Genomic DNA, 23,877 nt, shown 5'->3' on the forward strand with positions numbered 1-23,877 from the left:
ACCGGAGAAGCAGGAAATAGCCATTTACAGGAGTCCTTTTTTTTTCCGGAGCCCACGCGCGTTTATTCACAGCGGGGCCGCCCACTCGCTTTGAGAACACCGCATCGGACAAAGCGGAGGGGGCCGTTAGCATCTCTCGGGGCGGGAGCAGACAGTTAGTCACAAGGGGCTAATTGTCACAAAAAAAGGATTCGCTCCTGCTCCCTCCCACCGCTTTCTCTCGGATTTATTTCCCCATTTGCGCGCCGCTGTGGATTTGAGGGACTGAAAAAGCAGCTCTTACCGTCCTGTTCCAGCCTCGCGTTGACTTATAGATGATGCTCGTCCTTACTGCGGCAGCACCAGTGTTTTAAACCAAGTCACTGTAAACACGAGCTACTCCCCCCCCCCCCCGTAGCCTCTATTCACTTATACATCGAGCGTTCTTTACATGTCCGTAGACTTTGATAGAAAAGATAAACTTTACATATAGAGTGGTAAGAATAAACACAGCTAATTCGTGTGGGTAAGCGAGCTCTGAAGCGCTAACAGTATTGTTTGTTGGCTGTGTGCGCCCCGTCCTTGGTTGGCCTGGGTCCCTTGCGTCCACTTGTCTCTCCGTGTTGAGTTCTTGGCACTTTGGTTGAGGTGCGAGCGGACGTTTCTCAACTACCAGGCCAGAGGGGACGATAGCCTGGGACTCCGGGGGTTGTCGGGGGTCTGCGTGTCCGTCAGCGCTCTCTGGAAGAAGGGTTAAAAAAAAAAAAAAAAAGTGTGAATATCAAAAGGAAGGAATAGCCGGGTGGAGTAAACTGAGGGTGTTTCGCTTCGTCTTCAACCCTTGATGAAGCCCAAACGTCTTCAATTCTACAACCACCCGGTACAGACGACTACGAAAACCTTTGTGGCGAGTAACAGTACAGTTGCATCAAAATAAAAACAGCCCTTCAATTAAGTTCTCTAGCAAGGTATGTAATGTACCAAAATAGCATTTCCGAAACCGCATGTTTTCCCTTTAATCGTGTTTACTAAAGTACTTCATAGTAACATAAAAACTGTTGAGCTAATACAATCTTACTGGACAAAATGTACCTGAGAAACTGTACCTTTGAGAGTCCCCTCTGAAAAAAGCATAAATCCACACTTTAGCGTCGTAAAAACATGGATGCTGTTCATGAACGCCTCACCTCAAACTTGGAGATGAAATCCGCAAAGATGCCAAAGAAGGTCTCGGTGCTGGTGGTCTTGCCGTCTTCTCCGAAATACGAGGCCACTTTGGCGAACTCCTCCATGGCTCTGGTTTGGAGAGACTCCAGGGACTGGATGGAGGGGTGGCTGTTCTCCAGAAAACTCTGCAGGGACAGGAGTTGATGTGTCGATGACTGTATTACGCTGTATTTCTGCTGCATGTGATTGATGCGGGACGTACGCTCATGACAGAGGCAAACTTGTCTTCGGGCGTGGGCGGGAGCTTCACGCAGGCCGCCCTGATGTCCTGGACTGTGGTCTGGAGGTCAGTGAGCTCTGTTGTGATTATCCTCTGGTTCACTAGCGGGGAAAAGCGAGACAGAAGAGTATAAGGGAACCAGCTCTGAGCTTACACTTGCGGACAGGATATAGAAGTGCATTCCTTCATAAACCCCTCATAAAGCTAAGTCATATCTGCAGCTTCGAGCCCGCGTACCCTTGGCAGCCAGAGGCACCGTGCTGAGGTCTCTGGAAAAGTTGAGCAGCTCGGGAAAGTTTTGGCACAGGGACTTGGCCAGAATGTGGAGGAAGGTGGATTTCCCGTCTACGGTTTTGGTCGTGCTCAACTGGGGAAGGAAAAAGGGAAAGAGTGAGGCGTCGTTCAATTGAAATTTCCCAAAGTATAACAAAGCTGTAACGCCGGCCACACCTCAGTGAGGAAGTGGATCTTAAAACTAGTGGTTTTGTTGCTCTTGGGCTGCCCGTTGTTTAGGTAGTTGCCCATGGCCAGAACGAACTGCGGAAACAAGACATCACCATTTATCACGTGTCAAAAAGTAACCGATTTAAGACTTTCCAGAAATAATCCCTGATGAAGTCGTACCTCGAGGATTTTGGCCAGTTTCTTGCTGCTCCTGAGCTCCACCGAAGCCTTGTAAACGTAGTCAAAGGCCACCTTCATCTCCTCCGTCTTCTCCTGCAGAGTCGTCTTGAAGTGCAGACTCTTCAGGCGGGTTTTGTACTCGGGCACCGACAGCATCTGCACGAGGCCAGGCCAGTTTACATACACAACACAAACAGTATAGTCCAATATAAAGAGTCCATGTGGAGGATCTGTGAACTGAGGTCATAAACGTGAGGCTGCTTCTTGTTCACTACGAGTTTTATTGCCTGAGGTTTACATTCAAAGAGCTAAGCTAAATTGATATGGACTTAGGGGGTGATGGGTATTATTGATGAGTGAATTTGGTTTTGGATGTTGGATGCCCTGCCTGTTGTTATCGGATTAGGAACATGTTTGGTTTCGCTAACTAGTGTCTAGGGGTGGGAACCTCTGGGTACCTCACACGATTCGATACGCTTCGCGATACATGGCTCACGATAACGATAACCTCACGATTCACTGATACTGCGATAATCGATATACTGCAGAAAAATAACAGATTTTTGACTTTTTTTTAACATGCTACATATTAATCATGATTTGTTTTCATGTGTAAATAATAAATATATATATGAAAATAAATAAGTGATTAAATCAGGGGTGGGCAATTAATTTTCACAAGGGGCCACATGAGAAGCCTGGTAGTAAGCTACTATTGTAGCCATAGCTGCCCTGGTGCATACTGTCCATTTCCCACTGGACTACAATGTGTTGTTGATATCCTGATTTCTTATTATGTCAGTGCCCTCTGCTGGACACCTGTGTAATTCTTTGCTTTTATTCTTATTTAATCTGCCCCCTAGTGGCTCGAGTGAGCATTCTGGTAATTAAAAAAAAATCATAACTCCGCACAGGAATGGGCTTGAGACTTACTTTTTTTTGGACATACTTATGAATTTATGCCTTACAAGTTGTGGGCCGGACTGAATCATCTCCGTATTTTGCCCAGGTCTGGATTAAATAATCCCTGATTTACACTGAAAATGGGTCTCAGTCTGTCAGTGGCATCACTTCATTTACATCTAAATAAGAAACCACAATCCTGTTTCAAAAGGAACAAATCAACCCCAAATTAATCTTATTTAAAATCCTAAAAAACTATCGTCAGAAGTGATATATTTGTGTATGGTCCAAGTGCTTAAAATTGTAGTGCTGCCCCCTACTGCCCTGACTGAATTCTTGATCATTATTGGTCTCTATTGACTGTGACGGCACTAGAGCACTGCTGCCTCATTAATATGCATGATGTCGGTGATTAATATGCATGACGGCATCAAATCAGCATCGTATTGTCCTACAAAATATCACAATATATAACATAATCGTTGTCTCACCCCTACTAGTGCCTATGTTTTGTTTTATTTCTGCAAGTTTTGTATAAAAATCAGAGTGAATTCTTGCGACGGGTACATCTGGAAACCTTTTTGGGGCTAAAAAAATGAGAACATGTCGGAGAAAAAGAACGTTTGGTTAAGAGTCTTTGATACTATTTTAATGTATTTGAATTTAGTCTTTCTGGCAATTATTCCAATCATCACTGTGTACAGTAATCAGCAGGAGCCATATTGCTCAGGCCCCCTGTCGTCGCACCTGGTATATGAAGTGGTCCGGCGGGCTGAGCTTGCTGGGCTCCTGGTCGTACTGCCGGTACATGGTGACCTCGTCCTCGTTGGGGGCGTACAGCAGCAGCTGTTTGATGTGGGCCGGCTCCAGTCTGTCCGTGCTCATGTTCAGCAGGACGTCTCGCAGCTCCTCGGGGGACAGCTTCAGGTGGGCGATCAGGATGGCTGTGCGCGAGGGGAAGAGGCACATTTACTGAGGGTTTTTCACAAACATCACCGTGTACCAGAGACCCGGTGTTCTTCCAGAGAGTACCAGGGCGGGCTACGGCACCATTCTCATCCTGTCTGGTTATTATTACAGTGGGTTCAGAAAGAGCGAAAGGTTATTGCTCCAGAACGTCTGTAGTAAATTCTATTTCAACAGAAAGTCCATGACATTTCAATCTATTTTAGTTTCTATCTATATATATTTGAGTGAATAAACTTGATACTCACATGCGTTGTAGGCTTTCTTATGAGACAGGATCTCCACCACGTCTTTCTTTTTAAAGTTCTCGGGCAGAAAGGCTGGCTCTGGAGGAGAGACTGAGCATTTTAACAAGAGTTTAACGTGGGTTCTCCGGGCACCAGGGGGCTATGAGCTAAAATATCACACACACACAAACACAAGCTATCAAGAAGCTGATGGTTCTACTGTCAGAGGAGGAGGAGGAGGGGTGGTGCCGCACGGAGAAAAGATGAGACGTCAAACTGAACGGTGGACATGACAGCTGTGAACGCATGGACAAAACAGGTCAGTGGACAAAAACTCGCAGGTCTGGCAAGCCACGCACTTCCCCAAAGCCACGCTCAAGTCAATAAACAGAATCAAATACAATTACGGGAAGCTCATTAGTGAGAAAATACCTCTCCTGCCCATGGAAACAACTTGTTACTTTGCAAGGAGCAGGTGCGAGACATCACCTGCCCGTCTCCATGGAGATGCTGCAGCTTTGCTTTGCTTTACCCGTAGCCTTACATAACGTTAAAATAGCTTACTTGGGTTACTTCCTCTCGCAAACGCTTTATTTCAATAATACAATACTGGGAAGTTCTGCAGTGCGGCTTTAACCTCTTACCCCCCACTTTAACCAAAGGTAAAAGCTTCTCTTTGTGTTTACGTCAGTTTTTCATCAAATTCTCTCCCTTGTGGACTTTTTGTTGCTTTTTATTATTGTGTGATTGTCGCTTTTCTGGCACATTTCTGTCGCTTTGTTGCCATGTTTTTCATCCTCGTTTTCGTTTGTTGCTTTTTTCAAGAAGCTTTTAGATTTGGGTATAGCCAAATTGGAAGAAATGTGCTCGGGTCAGGGTTAAGAAGTTGAAACTTGACTGTTTGTCTAATGTTAACGTATCAGGTTAACATCTTTTCTCAATGAATGGACATCAGAACTGTCTTTGATACAGGGCTAAATGAAAACTTCATCCATTTTTGTCTATTGCTTCCTCCCACTCAAAAAAACAACAGTAAATCTTAATTGAATAACTAAGTAAATAAGTAAGTAATGACTAAGAAGGAATTACTTTACAGCATATTATACGCCTATAACAGAAAAACGACAATTCGGATGAAAAATGATGACAGCTCACTCAAATGAAATGATGTCAACAAAAAGCAGCGAGAAAAAAATGAATGAAAAAAAAAAAAGTCTGATAACTTACTGCATCTTTGTTGCGTCCCGAAGTGGAGATCGAGGTCCATGTACTTCACCATGTCTGTGAGCCTGTCGTACTCGGAATCCTCTCCGAGCTGAAGGGAAGACTATATTATTATAAAGTTTTATCCGCAACACCCTTATAAGTTTATTTTGTCTGAAACTTGGCGTTTCAAGGGAAAAATCAGAGCAAAAAAAAAAAAAAAAATCAATCTAGCTCGACACCAGGAGCGTGACTCATAACCGCGGCGACAGAGTGGATGAGTGTTAGGTCTCGAAATGTGGGCGAAGTGCGGAAAGTCTCAGCCCGAGTGGTGAAATTCACAGGTAAGACTGCAGTGCTATGCTTTCATAATCAGCCACATTTCTCAAGACTTCATATTAGACTAGACTGAGTTTTAAAGTTGTGTTGCATGAATATAACTGGAGTGTTTTGGCGCTCTCATACATATTACTGTAACCATAGCTGCTCACCTGTCCCCAGATGGTTCCCTCGGAGTTCTCCACCTGCTCCCAGCGGAGTCTCTTCACGCTCATGTGATTGGGGTCCGAGGCGTGTCCCGGTTTGGGCAGGGGAGGGGGGTCGCACGGAGGGGGCAGCGGCGGGGGAGGAGGGGGCGGGGCCTGGGGGGAAAGTACAGAGATGGTTAGGGGTGAATTGTGTGTAATATAAGAGATGGACAAATTAAGAGTACTGAATGTATCGTAGCAACATGATGCTGACTTCCTACAGTAACACCTGCTCCCTGTCTGTGTTTTATTCCTAGTTAGCCGTGTCTTGCTGAAAAAATATTTAAACAGTACATTACGTGTCAGAAGACTTGGATAATGACTTACGGCATGTTAAAAACTTCACTTGAGGAGATTCTGTGTTCATAACTGTAAGCTAAAGGCTAACGTTAATTTAAATTTACCATCTAGACTATTATTTATGAAGCACCCTTGGCTTGATGTTTACTGAAGTATTCATTTACTTATTTTATTTTTAATTTGTGTTCAAATGTGGACAGGAAGTAGTCTTTACCCGACACTGGCCCACACGAAGTTGCCAAAAACATTCCTTGTCAACAGGCCCAGACGCTCATTTAAAGGGATATTTCAGGATTTTTGACATAGGGTCTCATTTCCTAGTTATCCAGAGTGTTGCTGATTTCTGGAGATATATTTTTTGGTATTTCATGCAATCTTATATTTGAAGAGTTTTGTGGCGCTAGGCTACTGCAAGGCTAATGCATTTCTATGGTATCAGCTAGCCTGCATTAAAAACAGTCTGACCCGCTCCACAGGGCACCTGAGGCAGATCACTTATAACGCCAGACTAACCATATAAATGTCTGTGTTGATAGAATAATTTTTGGAATATAATTGACCTTACATCACATGAATGATCGCATTTTGAGGGACTATTTTCTAGCAGATCACTCCGCCTCTGCCTAGCTTATACAACCACGAAGCTGATGCTGCTCAAATATAAGGTATTTTGAAATGCAAAATGGTTAAAATTACTTTATCGACACAGACATTTATATGGTTAGTCTGGCGTTATAAGTGATTTGCCTCAGGTGCTCTGTGGAGCGGGTCAGACTGTTTTTAATGCAGGCTAGCTGATACCATAGAAATGCGCTAGCGTTGCACTAGCCTAGCGCCATGGAACTCTCCAAACAGAAGAACTGCATAAATTACAAAAAAATATGTCCAGAAATCAGCAACACTCTGGATAACTAGGAAATGAGGCCCTATGTCAAAAATCCTGAAATATCCCTTTAAGAATTGTGAATTATTTTCATGTTTCTGATGCGAATGGCAAACGGATAAAAAAGGATTAATTAAAAGAAGAAAAAAAATCCTGTTCTTTGTTGCTAGGTTTTCACATCATTGGCAATGACGCTGACAGACTTTTAAAACAGATGTTCTATTTTTAACACAGCGGGTGATGCTGTTCGAGCAGAACTGAACTCAGCTGTAACTTTCATGTGTGAAACAACAACTGTCGCTAATAATAACAGCACAGGTGGAGCTGCAGCGGTTGGAAAATGTGCTCTTAGATACTGGCACAGACTTGGCCCAGGGCAGCTCTGGCTACACCTCCACCATGGTTACCTGGGGCGACGGGTCCTGGCGGGTCTTGCAGTGTGTGGAGGCGGGGGCTTGGCTCTGACTTTGGGAGTTGCAGTGGTCCTTGAGGGAGGGGGGCAGCGGGCCCTGATAGCTGTGCTGGTGGTGGAGCTGGTGGTGCCTCTGGAGGACAGCCTGAGTGGGCCGGAGCACCTGTGGGGAGGGCTGGGGGGAGGTGGAGCAGGGGTGCAGCAGAGGCGCGGGCTGGCTCAGCTGCCGGGGCAGGTAGCGGTTGGGGTGGGCCGTGCGGAGCGTGCTGTGTCCCTGAGAGATGCGCGTGGTGGGCTGCAGGCGGGGCTTCTTGTCCGACTTGTGGAGCGGCGAGCGGCTGGTGAGCAGGGTGCGGGGCGGCGGCGGGGGCGGGGGGATGATGGGGTGGTGCGGCTGGAAGGGCATGCGGCTGCGGGGCACGTGGTCCGGGGAGAAGCGCGCCGTCGGGACAGTGTCGGTGAACTGCATCGGGGGAGGGATGAGGGAATGGAAGGGCGGAGGGGGAGGAGGGCTCTGGGTAGGAGGGGGAGGGATGGGCTCTCCCTCCTCGGAGTAGGTGGGAGAGGGCGCCTCCTCCCCACTACTGTGACCCTCACTGCTCTCACTGCTCAGCTGACGGGGCACGAAGCCCCCCTCCTGGTCCTCTGGGAAATTCATCTGCAAAAAGACATTTGAAATACATTCATTTATCATTATAACGGCAGAGACATGAAATGTTTTGACAACTTCTTAATTTCATTTAACGACAAGAGTAAACAAGAGCTTATTCAGCTGACACATCACTAAGCTGCTGTAGGCAACTATGCGGGTTCATTTTTGTATCAAGATTTGCCAATAAACATGGATAATTTAATCTCCATGACTTGTTGACTCAGGAAGAAACATTTTTTTTCACATTGCCTACTTCAGCTTAGACGATCTCGTAAACATTCAAAAAACAATTGATCAAATTAAAAACTACTATAATAATAGCAGTAGGGCCACACAATGTATTGCAAAACTATTGCAGTATTGAGCTTGAGAATCATTTCTCTCCGCCTTTAGACACAGATCCCAAGTTTTAAGTATTTTTTAAAATGCCTTATTGAAATGATATTAAATAATTAGTTGATTTATACTACTTTCTTTCACAGTATTGTGCAGCCCTAGACTACATAAATAAAAAAACACCTCAGCACTTGTTGAACTACATGATATCTGATCTACACATGCATTTACAAACGTATTAATGAATCACGTATATAAAGTTCAATAACAGTTTTCTCATCTTTAACATGAGCATGATTGATCTCTACGTCTACAGACAAACACAGAAGCCCCTCGACACTTTTCAAACTCCTCTGTAGCGTTCATGCATCTAGTCTCGTCTCATCTCAGGCATATGGCGATATAAATACACTCTGTGTAGGTTATGGATTACTTACTGGCACACCTCTTCTTCTGAAACCATGACAACCACCTTGATAAATCTGTTCGTGTGACACAAGTGTAGCGCAATTTAGAGCTCCTCTAACAAATACGTCAGACACTATACTGTAAATATGTCAGTAAATAAAGCTGGACTAGAGTACACAAGCTGATCATGGAACTAGACACTTTTTATCAACAGCTTTAACATAGCGAGGGAGAGAAGCAGGGCTGCACAGTCGCCAATTTGTAGCTACTGCAAAATACTGCTTTTTGTTTGTACCACTTTTAAAGACAGAAGTGTATTGTGGCGTAACTTCCCAGGGGACACACTGACAATCTCAGCATCATATATCTTTCTTCCTTTTGCAATCACACAATATGGCTTCTGTCAGACTACTCCCTGCTGCTGCGAGGAGTCTGGCTAAAGTTTGTTTTATTTCTGTTGCCCGGGTTTGAAACAAAGCATTTTGAACACCCATCTATAAAAGGGCTTTTTGTCACATGTTTCTAATTTTGTGCAGCCCAGGAGCTTTTATAATTATGTAGCATATTAGCAACACGTGTCCCTCACCTCTTCATAGTCATTCTCCCCCACATCGTCCACCAGAGTGACCCTGTGTCCCAGCTGCTCGCTCAGGGCGTCCAGGAACTTGTCCGTGTCCCGGCTGCGCGGCGGTCTGGAGAAGGTGAACACTTTCTTCCTACGGTTCGTGGTGTTGGTGCCATCGCCGTCCACAGCGTGCGAGGGGGACGCCGGCGGGCTCTCCAGACTCACGTACGGGTTGGAGTCCACGCTGCTCTGGTGATGGAGCCCGTAGGACTGGGAGGGCAGGGGCTCCTTCCAGGAGAGGGACAGACCGGACTTACGGCTGCCTGTGAGGACCGACAAAGAGGAATCATGTTTGTTTCAAAGATGGCTGCTGTTTTGGAAGGGCCCTGTCGTAAAAAAAACATTAGCAGATATTTATTTATGTATCTACTTAATAAATGTTACTTAACACTTACTTAATACTTAACTAACTTAACTAATACAATATCTATACTTAATATTGATAGCTTAACTCTAAGTGAAGCATTAAGGAAATGTCATGAATACATTTTTACTTATCAAAGGTGCAGAGTGTAGCTTATTGACAATTCTATAATCCTTTTAGCTTTTATTAACTCTATCAGACTAATTCAAAAATCACAACATTGTATTCATATTTAACTTAAACTAACAAGTTTATAAGTTAATAATATTAGTAAATAATATGAGTAGACACTCCATGGGTTAAAGAATCAACCGTCCCGCAGAATCACGTGTCGGGGTCCAGATGCAAAAAATCCCATTGATTTTTCGCATTGATTTTTCAAAGTTAAAAGCATGACGCCGGCTAATCACCTATGTGCCAACTCATGGACATGAAACACACAGGGCTAGATGTTGAGCCTGGTGCCAGGACAGAGCAAACTCTAAACGCTATGGTTATCTTCCGAGTTGCGCTATGTACCTGCACCTGCAAGAGGGCGTCGCTTATAAAAAGAGAGCAGGTCGACTTAGGCGTGGTTTCTTACAAGTAGCACTGAGGGCGGTGCTCTGATGGCAGCCTCACATTCATTCCCTCGTTTACAGTGCACTGCCTTGTGTTCTTCCTTAAGCATTAAAGGTTCTCACAGGTCAAACTAAAAACATTATTAACCCCATTAACCCCAGCTAAACAATGTTCGTGTCGAGGAGATGTCAGTACTCACAAATGTGTTACCAAGACCAAAACAAAAGCACACTTCCGGCCGCGGAGTCTGGTTGGAGGAAAAGGTTGTTCTACATAACATCGCCATTGGCCATGGGTGTTTCCCCACCCCGCGTACTTCCCAGTTAAATGCGCTAAGTCTCGTAGCTGCAAGATCTCAAAGTGTTGGGGAGAATACTTTGAAACTGTATTTAGTTATTGAAAACTGAATACTTAAAATGTATTTTGTAACATATTCCGTTACTTTGTCTAACTTTGTCTTAATAACTTTGGTACTTTGAGGTCCAGACCCCGGCACATGCTCGGAAGTCTGCAGGACTGTTTGACTCTATTATTAGCCAACGTCATGCCATTAAACTCTCAATTTTTTTTATTGTTTGGAAAAGTTTATGGGAAAATCAATGGAAAATGAATTTCAGACTAACATTAACATTAACACAATGCCACTGAACACTATTGAGAAACAAAACAGGCGGCTGTGGTCATTCATGTGTGAGTGTGGTTCTGGTCGCTCGTACCCAGTGTACCCTTGAGAGGTGGGAGGGTGAGGGGGGAGAGGGGGCGGCTGTAGGCCTCACTTTGTCCCTCGGGCTCTCCTGTGGAGCCGTGCAGGGGCGACGAGTCCTTCTTGCCCGGGTACACGCTCTCCAGCTCTGTGTATATACCTGTCATCTACGGGCGGAAGCAAGGTTAGCCGTTAGCGGTTAGCACGTGCACTTGAGACGTACGCTTGCTTTGAAGGTGACTCTAGGTGACCAGATGCCAAGAATATATTAAGGATTAGCACACCTTCATAACAAGCAGTAAAGCGTGGATGGATATGTGCAGCTCTGTTTCTGTAAAAGCCGCACTTATACCTACAGGATTGAGGTCAGGTGACTCTGGGAAGGAGGTCCCATCTCCTGACTGCCTCTCCTCTGAGCTTTCCACCATCTCGTCCAAATGAATTCCTAAAGCACAATAAGCCGTGAAAAGTAACAACATAACCAAGCCTCGTTGTCTTTCATCCGCCTCCACAAGAGAGAGATGAAACAGCGCTGGAGCAGAAGCCATGGAGAATGGAGCCTTAAAAAGCACTTATTTTAGACATAATTGTCTGCATTATCATAATACATTTGAATATCAACTACGCTGGACTACAGCGGGCTCATTCAGACATCTTTTATTTTTGTTTGTTTGACTACAGCAGTCTGATACTCAAATCGTTAAAAACAATATTTCCATTGGTAAAACGTCTGCACTAATTACACGACGAGAATGATCTGAAGAATATCAAATAAGAAAAACTAAAATCGTTTAGTGACTGTAAATTGCCAAATTATCATTATCTCAATATTAGGAAACTTAAAACTAGGCACCGATGCCATAATTAGATGTGTGCCAAACCATGAAAAAATATTGATCTGGTATTGGTGCCAAATATCCGATACCAAACTGATACCTTATTTTCCGGACTATAAGTCGCACTTTCTTTCATAGTTTGGCTGGGGGTGCGACTTATAGAATTTCACGTTTGTTATTTTCACACTAACGGCCACTAGAGGGCGCTCTAGGCCTGTGTACCAGTATCTGCTGTTCCTGTACCACGGAAGATTTAAAAAATGGTAAACGAGCAGGAGAAAGAAGTTTAGCATGAGCAAGACACTTGTGGTGTTGGAGGTTTCTCTTACAGCAATGAACAAAACAAAAAAAGTTGCAGGATAAAAAACTAAATGGCCACAGCGAGAGAAACGAGTTCACAAATGAGACGTGCTGCCGGGAGAGGCTTGTCAACGGTGCAGTTACACCTCCATGTCCAGGTAGTTGCCAAGACTGGTCTTATACTCCGGAGCGACTTATAAACCGGAAAATATGGTATGTTTTGACTGAGTTTTCAACAGGCGCCAACCTCATCTTTGTTATATCTACTGCCACTTTTAAGACAGTCTCATGGTATCGGGCATCGGTAGATACTTAAAGTACTGCTATTGGTATCAGAAGTAAAAAGGCTGGTTCTTTACATAAAAATGTGCAAAAGCTGATTTTTAGCCTTGCTTTGGTCCTAATTTGGTATTTTTTAGTCTTCTCATGACACAATCTCAAGATAAAAACAAATGGCTTTATGTAATGTTGCAAAAAGCAAGACAGTTATTCAATATTAGACTCTTTCTCATTCCATCGTTTTCATTCATAGTTCTGTTCATGAACATTCATCAACAAAAAATTCCATTCTTTACTCATCCGTGAACATTTTCAGTATCAGACTTTCACATGATAAGAAAGGATTAATAAATAGAGGGGTCTGAATACTTCCTGAGCCCGCTGTACCTTAAGAGTGCTGACCATTGCAAAACACAGCCTCATAAGCCCCATCTCAGAGGAAAATATGAACGAAAATTGCAATCATTTGTTTTGGCCTGCATTTATCATTTATGCCCTGGGACTCCAACCCAACAAAACCTAATAAGAGCCGGCCGTAAAAAAGTGAGGCTGTGTTTAGGCAATTTGCGCAGTCACAAAGTAGTACTAAAGTTTGTCTTTTTTTTTTAAATAGGATTTACTGTACCCATTCCCAGGTGTGTGCCGATGATGCAGTCGTCTGAGCTCCGGTCGCGGACGCTGCCTCGGTACGACGACCCGGCGATGCGCACCGAGCTGCTCCTCCTGTGGTGCTGCTCTGGACCGTCGGGATCCAATATTACTGCAGGGAAATGGAAAATTGATATTAGCTTTTTTTTGCACAACGTTACAAATAGTCTCTTCTTGCAGAAAGCTCGAAATCTGCCGTCTGTGCAATACGAATATAAAAGAACTTTAACTTATTTCTCTCTCTCTGTGTGCGACTTGTGCTCAGTGACTCACCGCTGCTCTTGAAACCCAGGAAGCGGGAGAGCTTGGTCTGGCAGCGCCCCTGTTCTTCGTAGGTCAGGAGCTGGTAAATAAACTGCCAGATGAGCTGTTTGGCCGGAGTGTCCAGCACTGGAAACACGTCTACTATCAAGGTGTCCACATTTCTGCAAGTGCACGTCAACAAAAAGAAAAATCAATCGCAAGTCCTCATGACGCAGGGCTGCGCGATAAGTAACGCAACTGGTCACAGAATCAAGAAAGCTGCAGCTACTCACAAATAAACTACATCCATAAAGATAAAGACTACACAGACTTTTCTACCTTATTAATTAGAGACGACATCTAAATCAGTTGCTATCAAGCCACGGCAATAGTTTGGTACAGTGTTATTCCAGTTCATTTCTGTCGTGTTGATCCTGGGAATATGGTCTAATCAGTGCTTAATGGCGAGGTCTGTGCACGCGCCCACATGAAATGTTCATCTGCATCTATTTCATCCCCACGTCCCCTCCGCTTTCTTCTGCAATGCAACAACACCCCTCTGCAGCCCTGCTCTGTACGCAGTATACTGTAACAGTGCAGTTTCCAAGGCAACAGCTAATTCTTTTTTAACTTTTTCACGAGTCAACTTCAGGAGAAAGTTTGAAGACAGTAGAACGGAGCTGTGGCAAGAAATGAGCAATATTTACATGGCCTAAATAACTGCAGCCTTTTGCCTATTGTGACCATTCAAAGTGCGATTTTTGGCTCATTTTATTTTTAAATTTCGAAGCTATTATGAGTCAGCGTACCTGTGCTGGAAGAAGGTCTCCAGGGACTTGCAGACGGAGTATCTCTCTTGAATGGTCAAAAGGTGCTCCAGCTGTTGGCTGAATGTCCTTCCGTGAACTTTGATGCTCGGAGGGAGGATCTCCGCGATCCACTGCAGCGAGCTGAGAGCTGGAGACCTAATATACGAACAATAGAGGATATTCTGACCGTTTGTTAAAGAGGGGGTATTATGCTTTTTTCAATCACATAGCACCAGTCTATAGCACACTACAATGATGACGAAACCTTCAGTTGGTCTGTAAATGCAGTAAATTAGAATAACTGCCTTGTATAAAATTGCTCTCTCAAAATGGCTGTAGCGAATGTCTTGAAATAGGCCTCTGTCTCTTTAAGAACCTCTGACCCTTTCTGACACGCCCCCTCCACACGCTGTCTGTGGCATCAGTGGGGAGGGGGTTCTGCTGAGGAGCAGTGGTTGGTTACTCGGCTGGTGACGAAAGCTCGGAGGCGTCTCCAGGAGGTGGGGGCGTTCCTAGGAGGACTCAGGCAAACCTATCCCTAAAATGGCCGCCATCCGAGTTTTTACAGATTACTCAAAAATACGTGAATGTGCCAAGGCAACACTTCAGGCATGTTTTCAATGAGGGAATGACATAATAACATGATGTAAAGCTTGAAAAAGTCAATTTTGCATAATACCCCCCCTTTAAGTGTGTGTCATTTGATTCCAAAAGTTCAATTTAGGCATTTTTAGGCTTAATTTGTCTAGATTTAAAAAAAAAAAAATCTAAAAATCTACTAAGTCTGCAGCCCATCTAGTTTGAAGGAATCTCAAAAAATGGGAAAAAGCTTCTGCTGCTGATTGCATTCCACCAAAAGATATACCCTCTGTGCAAAAAGTCTGCCGCTGAACCTGCATCTTTTGGGGACTATCATCCATCATTGCTGTGAGAAGAATGGCCCACAGGAAGGAATACAATTAGAGACATCCACAATATCAGACGTGATATCTCCTGTTCTCAAGCAGGAGGAGGAAGTTGAATTTAAGCAGAAAAAAACTTTAGCCTAAACAGTTCTAGTCCATTTTCATATTGCCCAAACCTGGATCGTGGCAGGGTGCTGGTGGCCACTGGGCTGGGGGTGTCCTCTACCACAGTGTGTTCGGGAGAATAGTCAATAGAGTCTCTCTCCACGACCAGAGTGGGAGCTGCGCCGCTGCCCTGGAGCATGGACACCACCTTCTCATGAGAGCAGTTCCTACAACCACAAAAACACATTTCATTACGAGGCAAATAAAATGACCATACAATAACATGAATGTTAAAAAGTTAACTGGAGGAATAAACAGAGCGTGAATACTTCCTGAAACCCATCCACCCTCCCCCTTCCTCTCCCGCAGCAGCAGAACCATCAGCCCCCACGTCTTTACTTGGCACAATCCATTCAATGAGCTCGCCGCCGCACATCACACGTTCGCTTCACCTACTAAGAGCTACTTTGTACCTTTGTAATTATATACGTGTTTATTTATTTTCCTCCTACTGCTCTGACACCGAGAGCCCAGAGAAATGATACAGCGTCAATAACGTTAGCGCCTCGAGTCGTCATAGGAACGGCTTATATCACATGGCTATCAGGGTGACCGCATGAGTAAGAGTATTCTCACACCGGGCTGATGCATTCAATTTGAGTCGATCATATACTGTAGGCCGCACTCATGCTTCTACCTACACTCCTACACGCTCTCTACAAGACTGTGAAAGGTCAGGCAGTGGCAGAGGTTACCGAACTCCTACTACCAGTTCTTCTTATGCAATCTTTTGGTTGTCACGCCTAACGTTATGACGAAGTATTAATTGTACTGTTTATTTTATATTTGAATGATGGTCGACGGTCACAATCTCGAGCAAGTGCCCCCCACTGGCAGCAGGGGGAATAAAACCATGGCAAAACGAAGATACAGGACAAACCACCATTATCAGCCTGCATGCTAAAAAATCAATGGCAGTGTAATAAACACATTTTGTGGAACGAAAAGCTAAGATTGGGTGATGGGTTAAGGGATTTATGAATTAATTATTGCAGCTTGCGGACAATAAGCTTATCAAACAAACAAAGAAAGAAGTTGATATGAGTGTGCATTTGACCTTTCGATGACCTGGCGGCTGCTTGGGTGGTTAGCTTAGCGCCTTTTCTTACCCATCCCAGTGGCCCCTAAGGTATTAAGGGTGCTTGGTAGGTTTTCATTGCTGATTAAACTGTCTCCATGGTTACGCATACATTTAATTCTAAAAACCTACCAGAAATTGTACTAATCTTGACATAAAGGTATCCTGAAGCATCATGGGAGCCGCCACCGATACAGGCTCTGGGTCACTGGAAGGTCAAATACCCTCTAACATCAACTTTTATCTTTACATAAAACGTTGCATAGTGCACCTTTAAGTGTGTGACAAATAGGGATGATACATACAAGTGGATTAATGGATGTATTAGCTTTTAAAAACAATCTTTGACACACAACTTTTTTGGTAATGTGCATCAGACTTGAAAGGACTGACATGTGATGACAGAAAAGGCTTTGAGTGCAGGGAACAGTACGTGGGGGAAAAAGATTTTGATATGTTACTGCATTTTTAAAAAGACAGTTTTAGCTTTTAGTCAAGGCTCAATTTTTTTTTTTCCAAGTGACAAGATGCACCGAGTACAAACATATCTCTGTGATGGATTAAGTGGTTCAGTGGCAGCTATTTTTCACCCAATTTTGCCATGAAGGAAATTGTGTGCTTCAGCCCACCCACGACACTTTATTCTTTGACATACAGTGGTTCAGGAAGTCTTCACACCCCATTATTTATTCCTATGACACTGAAAATGTTGACATTAGTATCTTTGTGTGTCGATACTCATTCAGAGGCTGCACCTTTATGCATCATGTCTGGAAATCTTTTGAATTCATGTAAATGTCGGCCCAAAACACACCTCATATCCAGTCCATTGAGAAAAAGGATCTTGTCGCCAGACTTCAGCCCGCACTCTTCGGCAGGACTATCTGTAAGACAGAGGTGACGGACGAGCCATTAACGTGACGCCAGTAGGAAAAAAGCTCGGGCTGCTGAGGTAACAATGTGCGAACAAATATGCTGCGATGCAGTGGGAGATGGCAGTAATAAGATGCTGTCAATCTGTTAGTGCCACTGAGGAAGCCAACAGCATAGCACAGCTGAGCCGCACGCTAAGGCCTATTGCATAACATCAGCCCTGTCAAAACAATCCCCGGTGGAATCATTGTGACTGCAGTGTGCCCATCCACCGGCGCCTCCGTAGCTGTCAAACCACCGCACCAGCTCGCTACAGTGGAACATCATTTTCACCCAAAGAGGAGACAATATGGGGCTAGCTACAGATCACAACATTGACTTTAAATCAGTCTGTTGAGCAGGATATTGTAGCGGTGTCTTTTTCCCCCAAAGAGTAGACATATATGGACACATTTTGCATTTGCACCCAAGCTTTGTTAATTCAGAAGTTGTACTGATCAGAAAACTGGAATATAGAGCCCTTCTATGTGCTTCAATTGAGATAAAGCCGGTTCTCAAAATGTAATTTTCATAATAAATCAAATAAACAACTACTTTTTAGGCTGATGTTGACTGTCAAATCTCTGCTCAATTGACACATACAGTACATTCAGAGCACAAATGAATCCAAACGCATAATCCTTGCAACTCTCAAGAATTCCCACACGGGCCAAATAAAACCTCTTGATGTGCCACGTTACACAATACTTTTTTTTTCAAGCAATGTTACCATCAGAATGTTGCAATTGCCTCAGCATTTTTGCAAACCATCACTATCACTAGTAATATATGCTGTAAACATTGCATTTTCTGACTTTGCGTTCTGTTTGTTGTGTGCCCTCTTTCCATTGTTAAAGCCTCTCGGTTCAGATCACGACGCGAGACATGTTGGCCGCCCCCGGTACCTCTCTCTCCCGGCCTCCATAAGGCCCACTGAGTCAGCCCAAGCACATGAGAGTGGGAGAGAGAGGGGGCGGGAACGACGGCGTCATCGGACACACACACACACACAAACACCAACTCGCGCAGAAACACGGTCCAATCTCAACAACTTCTTTTCGCCTTCTACTTGATCTCACAAAGACAATTAAAGCGTCCTTTACAGCTGCACCAGTTCATTAAGAAGCAGAGGCACTTTCGGCTTTATTGCCCACATCAAAAATTAAATTATTTCCACATTACGCTCAGAACAAAGAGTGAAGCTTCATTACTTCAATTCTAGACACAAAGCACACATTATAAAAGCCATAATAATGTGTTTAAAAGAGGGAGAATGAATGTGCTGAATTATTCAAACATGCATGAATGAAACAAAACGCAGCTCCAGGTCTGTTAGTTTAAAGTTTGGCAGAATGATGTCCCTTCTGCAGGTGGTGGAAAAAAGCAACAAAATCTAGTCAGTGAAGTGGAACAATGGCTGGACGAGCACACGGGGCACGCTGGGTGGGTGACAGCTCATACTGTAGTCATGACCAAAATCTGCTCAGGGTTAAACCGGTGATTAATTTGCCAATGAAAACATGCGGTTGCTCATAATACTATATAGTCACACTGGGCTCCATTTCAACACAGCTACACTGCAAGAAAAGCACACTTCACGTCAATGTCACCAACGTTACAAACATACAACATAAACGGCCAATGACGACTGCCGTGGCCTTGGGGATGTGCGACAAATAGGAAGAAACATCTGTCGATTTGTCCTCGGAGCTGTGAAAGCCTATTTTTCTCTGAATGACTGTGTTCCACTTGTTATGCGGAAAGTTTAACAACAGTGAAGGATAAACAGATCATGTAAGGTATGAAGCTGGACCAAAATCTGAAAAAAATATGGCCCTAATGAAAGGCGACTTTTTGATTCTACCTCATGGCGCCGTTTTTTTTTTTTTACAAAATCAGACTCATGACCCGAGTATCCGAGTCAGAATCCCAAGACGCAAGGGAGTATACCGCATTTTCCGGACTATAAGTCACCGTTTATTTGGCTGGGGGTGCGACTTATACTCAGGTGTGACTAATATACCTAAATATATGATCAAACAATGTTATTTTCACACCGACAGTCGCTAGAGGGCGTTCAAGGCTTGTGTACCAGTATCTGCTACTCATGCACCACTGAAGATTTATTTAAAAAAACAGTAATCGAGCAGCAGAAAGAAAGTTTGGAGTGAACGAGAAACTTAAGAGGGATTGGCGAAAAGCGGAGGTTACTCTTTCTGTAGTGAAGAAAACAAAAAAGCGAATCGCAGGCTTAAAGCTAGATGGCACAGCAAGAAGAACGAATTCGCAAATGAGAGCTTGAACAACGTGATGCCGGGAGAGGCTTGTCAACAGTTAATCCTCCATGCCCAGGTGGTTGCCAAGTCTGGTGCGACTTATACTCCAGAGCGACTTATACACCAGTTTTCAAACATTATTCATAAAACGGCTCTGTTATTTCTTTTATATTATTATGTTGTCCCTACGGCAAACAAAGGCAAGCTTTGACTCACTCTGTAGTGCTATTGTTGCGCTGTCACTGACTGTACCAAAACAGGAACACTTTACGTAATATTTGTACAAAAGGTCTGCATTTCCAAAGAAGCTGGTATTGATTGAACGTGTGCGTCTCTTGTGAAGCTTTACTGAGTGGTCCCCCTCGTAACCTGGTGAGTCAGATGAGTCCGCGGTACAGCATCTACCGGCTGGGGCCGCTCGAAGTACAGTGCAGTCCTGTATCAGATCAGGGACAGTACCTTGGATGACTGAATCGATGGAGACAGGAGCGTGGCCTCGCAATGTGAAGCCGAATGTCTTCTTTCCCCGGTACACCCGAATAATCCTGCAGAAAAGACATGAAATGAATATTGTCTCAGGGCGAGCATGATATTTCAAGGCAAAGGAACCTCACAACACATTCTAATGAATCATTATCTTGGCTATATTTTACCCATTACCATTCTCACTGCATAATCAGTCTGGTGGCTCATTCGGAAAAAACATCATTGACATCGCATGAATTATCGCCTCGCTGTCATTTCTGAAATCCGAGAGGCTATTTGGAAACACAATGGCAGAAAGCAAGAGTCAAATATTTCTGTTGATGTGAGTCCGAATGGCGCACGTGACATAGTAGCGCGGTGGCCCAGCTGGTCCCGAAGGCTGTTGTGTTGTTTTGACTCGTCACTTCCTGTACGTGGGAGTCTCACCGAGAGGAGGAGACGTGATGCTCGCCTGTCCTGCTGTCGACGCAGTGGCCGACTGTTTTAGAGCTCCATCCGTACAAATAACTACGAGATGTAAATCGCGATGGTAAAGGAAGGAGCCCAAACACACACACTGAAGGAAAAATAATGAAATACAGAGTTTAAAAAGTTAGCTATGAAATTAGTCTACGGGTCTCAAAAGTAAAAACGAAGTAGCCAAACAAAACATTCTATCTATTCTACCTAGGCTATAAGCCTACAAATGATGTCAACAGGAAAAAGTCATGAATAAACTCTTCTTCAGACAGCATTGATTCACTTTATTCTATGTATGATGTTAATTTGGTTTAACCTATTACCTCCTCCGCCAGTTCAGTTTTACCCGAATCTTAAAGCTTCACGACTGGAGCCTATAGGCCAGTGTAACGCCTCATTTGAAAGCTAAGACCTACAAAACTGATCTTTTTTGTTGCATTGTCGGCGCGTTTTTTTGTCACTTTTTCGTTTCGCATTTTCATCCTAGTTTTTGCCGCTATTTTCACGCTTTGTTCATGAAGCTTTTAGATTTGGCTAATGCCGAAATGGAGAAAATGTGCTCGGTTCAGGTGGGGGTTAAGAGGTTAATCTATTTCATTGCAGTCAGCAGCACACATTTGCTGTGGCACTGTTTCAAAGATCTTGAATTGGAGATGGGAGAGAGTGGCCTCTGCGCAAAGCCGTCTCCAGCACATCCCAAAGATTCTCAATACGGTTAGATTTGAACTCTGGCGGCCGATCCATGTGTGAAAATGATGTCTCATGCTCCCTGAACCACTCTTTCACAACGTGAGCCTGATTAATCCTGGCATTGTCATTTTTTGAATACGCCCGTGTCATAAGGGAAGAAGAAATCCATTGATGGAATAACCCGATCATTCAGGATGTTCATGTAGTGGCTGATCTCATTCTCAGGGCTCATAGTGTTCCTGAACAGTGAGCTAAATCCAGCTGAAGACTTTTCATTAATCAGGGAATGTATTTTATCGTTTCTAATTTATCTCCTACTTTGCTACAGGTGCTCTTTTAATACTGCAGTTCTTGCCTTTTTTTGCTACAACAATGTCACATGAAAGACAAATGAAGGTTAATTCTAGTGGATACTATAATAATATAATATTATAATAAAAATATTTCCCAAGCACTGGTTTCACAAAATCGCCACATTTGCCAGATGGGACGCTCCAATCACACAGTTTCCTTTTGTACCTGGAAATTCAAAGCGTGAATATGTTTTTTGCACTAACCAGTTTGTGTCTAATTTGCCGCCTCTTTGGTACAAACAACCACATAACAAAATTCTGCCCTCATCCTCTCACCGGTGTCTGAACAAGTGTCTCCCCACGAAAAAAACAAACACATTTTCTCTCTTTTTGGTTGAATTGGCTCTCTGCCTTTTGGCTAAGTAGACCCTCGGCTAAGATTAAACACTCTCACATCATCTACCCGCGAGGTTGCCATAGAGATGACTCAAGGCAGCGCTGAGTTGTATGTAAACAGGCTGAGACGGGGGGAAAAAAAAGAAGAAAAAAAAAGAACACAGGCATGTCAATTTAGCGATAGGCTCTTATGTAATGGCAGTGAAAACGCCGGGGCGGACGGGGTGTTCTGAGCAGATATAGCAGCGTGTGAGGGTGTATCACCACGGCTTTCGCCTTAAGCACATTAGATTTGAATAACGGCAACAGTCGAAGTCTCGTTTAACGCCAGCGCCGGATGGGTTTACGGCAACTCAGAATTTGTAGGCAATTTCGGATGGAGGGCCTGAGGAAATCCTAAATTGTCTTCCCGTTTCTATTGTGTCTGGTCTTTGTCGTTCCACCTAAGATCTCGAGGCTCATGGTATTGAAAGAGACTGATGTTCTGAAGTTCCTGGTCGCTGTGTGGGAGTGCAGTAGCAGCAGTGTAATCCCAGAATAAGCCCTTAGTGACGTGACATTAATTGGCATGTATGTAGGAGGATAAGGCCAGCGAGCAGACAAATAACGGGCTGTAGGACAACTTACATTTTCTGTTTTTTAGCACAGGTGGTCAATTTCAAATCGCCGAAGATGAGCTATTTTCGAATTATGTATCTGTTTATGATTCAGAAAGTTTCTCTTTGGAGGAGCAAGACAACAATACAACCGTTTATTTCATCTTTTTTATTGCCAATACTGGAAGGCAACGACTGAAAGGGCTCATATTTCTCCATCATTTATATGACAGTGATATTAAATAACAAACCTGGCTGCATAATAACAATCTAACACCACCACATTTTTAGAAGTTTGAATGTTTGCAATAGGAAACGTCCTCTACAAACAACAACATATCCTATCTCTATGTGGTGTTATTATGTAAGAAACCTGCTAATCCTGTACTTCACACCAGCAGTTCTTATTTAGTGGATTGGGATCAAAAAGTGGGTTTTGGGACTCTGATAGAACCTGATAATGCTTGAATCAACAGAATATGCTATATTTTTCATATTTCAGCATGTGACAATAGGGTCAAGCTGCCAAAGATGTGTTTATTCTAAGTTGGAATTAATATTTTATTTGGATTGCTGCTTGTCACAAAGCTGTTGAGACGCACTGCTTTAGATGTTTTAGTGGTTTAATGTATTTGTCTGAGGGTCATGTAAAAAACCCACTTTGCCCTCACCCACAGAGCCTGCTGTCTACAATATGTTTTGCTGGCCTGTGTGAACCTACCTCTGATTGGGTCCCACTGGAGGATGCGTGGGCACCCCGGGCACAGACTTCCTGTGCCTGTGCCTGTCCCTCTCCCTCGTGTCTCCCGGGCCCCTCTCCCCGGGCTCCCCTCCGTCCCGGGGCAGCGAACTGGCCCGCTTGGAGCCGTGGTGCCGGTCCGAGTGGTCCTCGCTCCGGCTGCGGCGGAGCGTGCGTCCCTGCGGCTCGCTGATGCTCTTGCTGCGGCACAGCCTGTTGATCACGTTCTGGTTCACCGCGTCGTCGAAGCGCTGCCGGTGCTTCTTGGGGATGAAGATCCTGGCCAGCATTATGAGGGAAAACAAAAACAAAACAAAAAAAGTGCCGTTTGTCTGTGGCGTTTCCGAAAAACAGTCCTGTCAGATGACGAGAGGAAAAGTGCGAGGATAGACTTTAGAGATCCCCATATTCCCAATGCAACAAGTTAGACATCCAGCTTAGAGAACATTTTATCACCGACCAAATTAAATCAATAAAGTGTATTTAAAGCTGTGTAGAGAAAAAGAAGATACAGCCAGATACAGATGGATCAGTAAAAGCAAATGTGTGTAGATTTCTGCCGTGACTGCGTGGTTGCCAGCCTGTTACTGCTGCAGTGTTGGGCATCAGAGCCAGAATACAGTGAGAAAAGGTGTGGGAGTGAGCAT

At 44.1% G+C, this 23,877-nt stretch overlaps 1 protein-coding gene across 1 annotated transcript in view; it reads right to left on the reverse strand.

Annotated features, from left to right (window-relative positions):
- Positions 1–603: 603 nt before the first annotated feature.
- The window catches only part of grid2ipb (glutamate receptor, ionotropic, delta 2 (Grid2) interacting protein, b), a 39,315-nt gene continuing 16,041 nt past the window's right edge, over positions 604–23,877 (reverse strand). Inside the window, 21 exon segments of the mRNA XM_079577621.1 lie at positions 604–720; positions 1,167–1,331; positions 1,409–1,527; positions 1,664–1,793; positions 1,877–1,963; positions 2,051–2,206; positions 3,701–3,897; positions 4,168–4,245; positions 5,374–5,461; positions 5,841–5,990; positions 7,467–8,129; positions 9,454–9,755; positions 11,134–11,287; positions 11,477–11,565; positions 13,161–13,295; positions 13,457–13,608; positions 14,236–14,391; positions 15,317–15,472; positions 17,198–17,267; positions 20,031–20,116; positions 23,213–23,509. Of these exon segments, the coding sequence (XP_079433747.1) occupies positions 649–720; positions 1,167–1,331; positions 1,409–1,527; positions 1,664–1,793; positions 1,877–1,963; positions 2,051–2,206; positions 3,701–3,897; positions 4,168–4,245; positions 5,374–5,461; positions 5,841–5,990; positions 7,467–8,129; positions 9,454–9,755; positions 11,134–11,287; positions 11,477–11,565; positions 13,161–13,295; positions 13,457–13,608; positions 14,236–14,391; positions 15,317–15,472; positions 17,198–17,267; positions 20,031–20,116; positions 23,213–23,509 (3,502 nt within the window). The 3' untranslated portion in view covers positions 604–648.

This window comes from Gobius niger (genome assembly GCF_951799975.1).
Source record: "Gobius niger genome assembly, chromosome: 19".
In the NCBI taxonomy this organism is placed as follows: domain Eukaryota; kingdom Metazoa; phylum Chordata; class Actinopteri; order Gobiiformes; family Gobiidae; genus Gobius; species Gobius niger.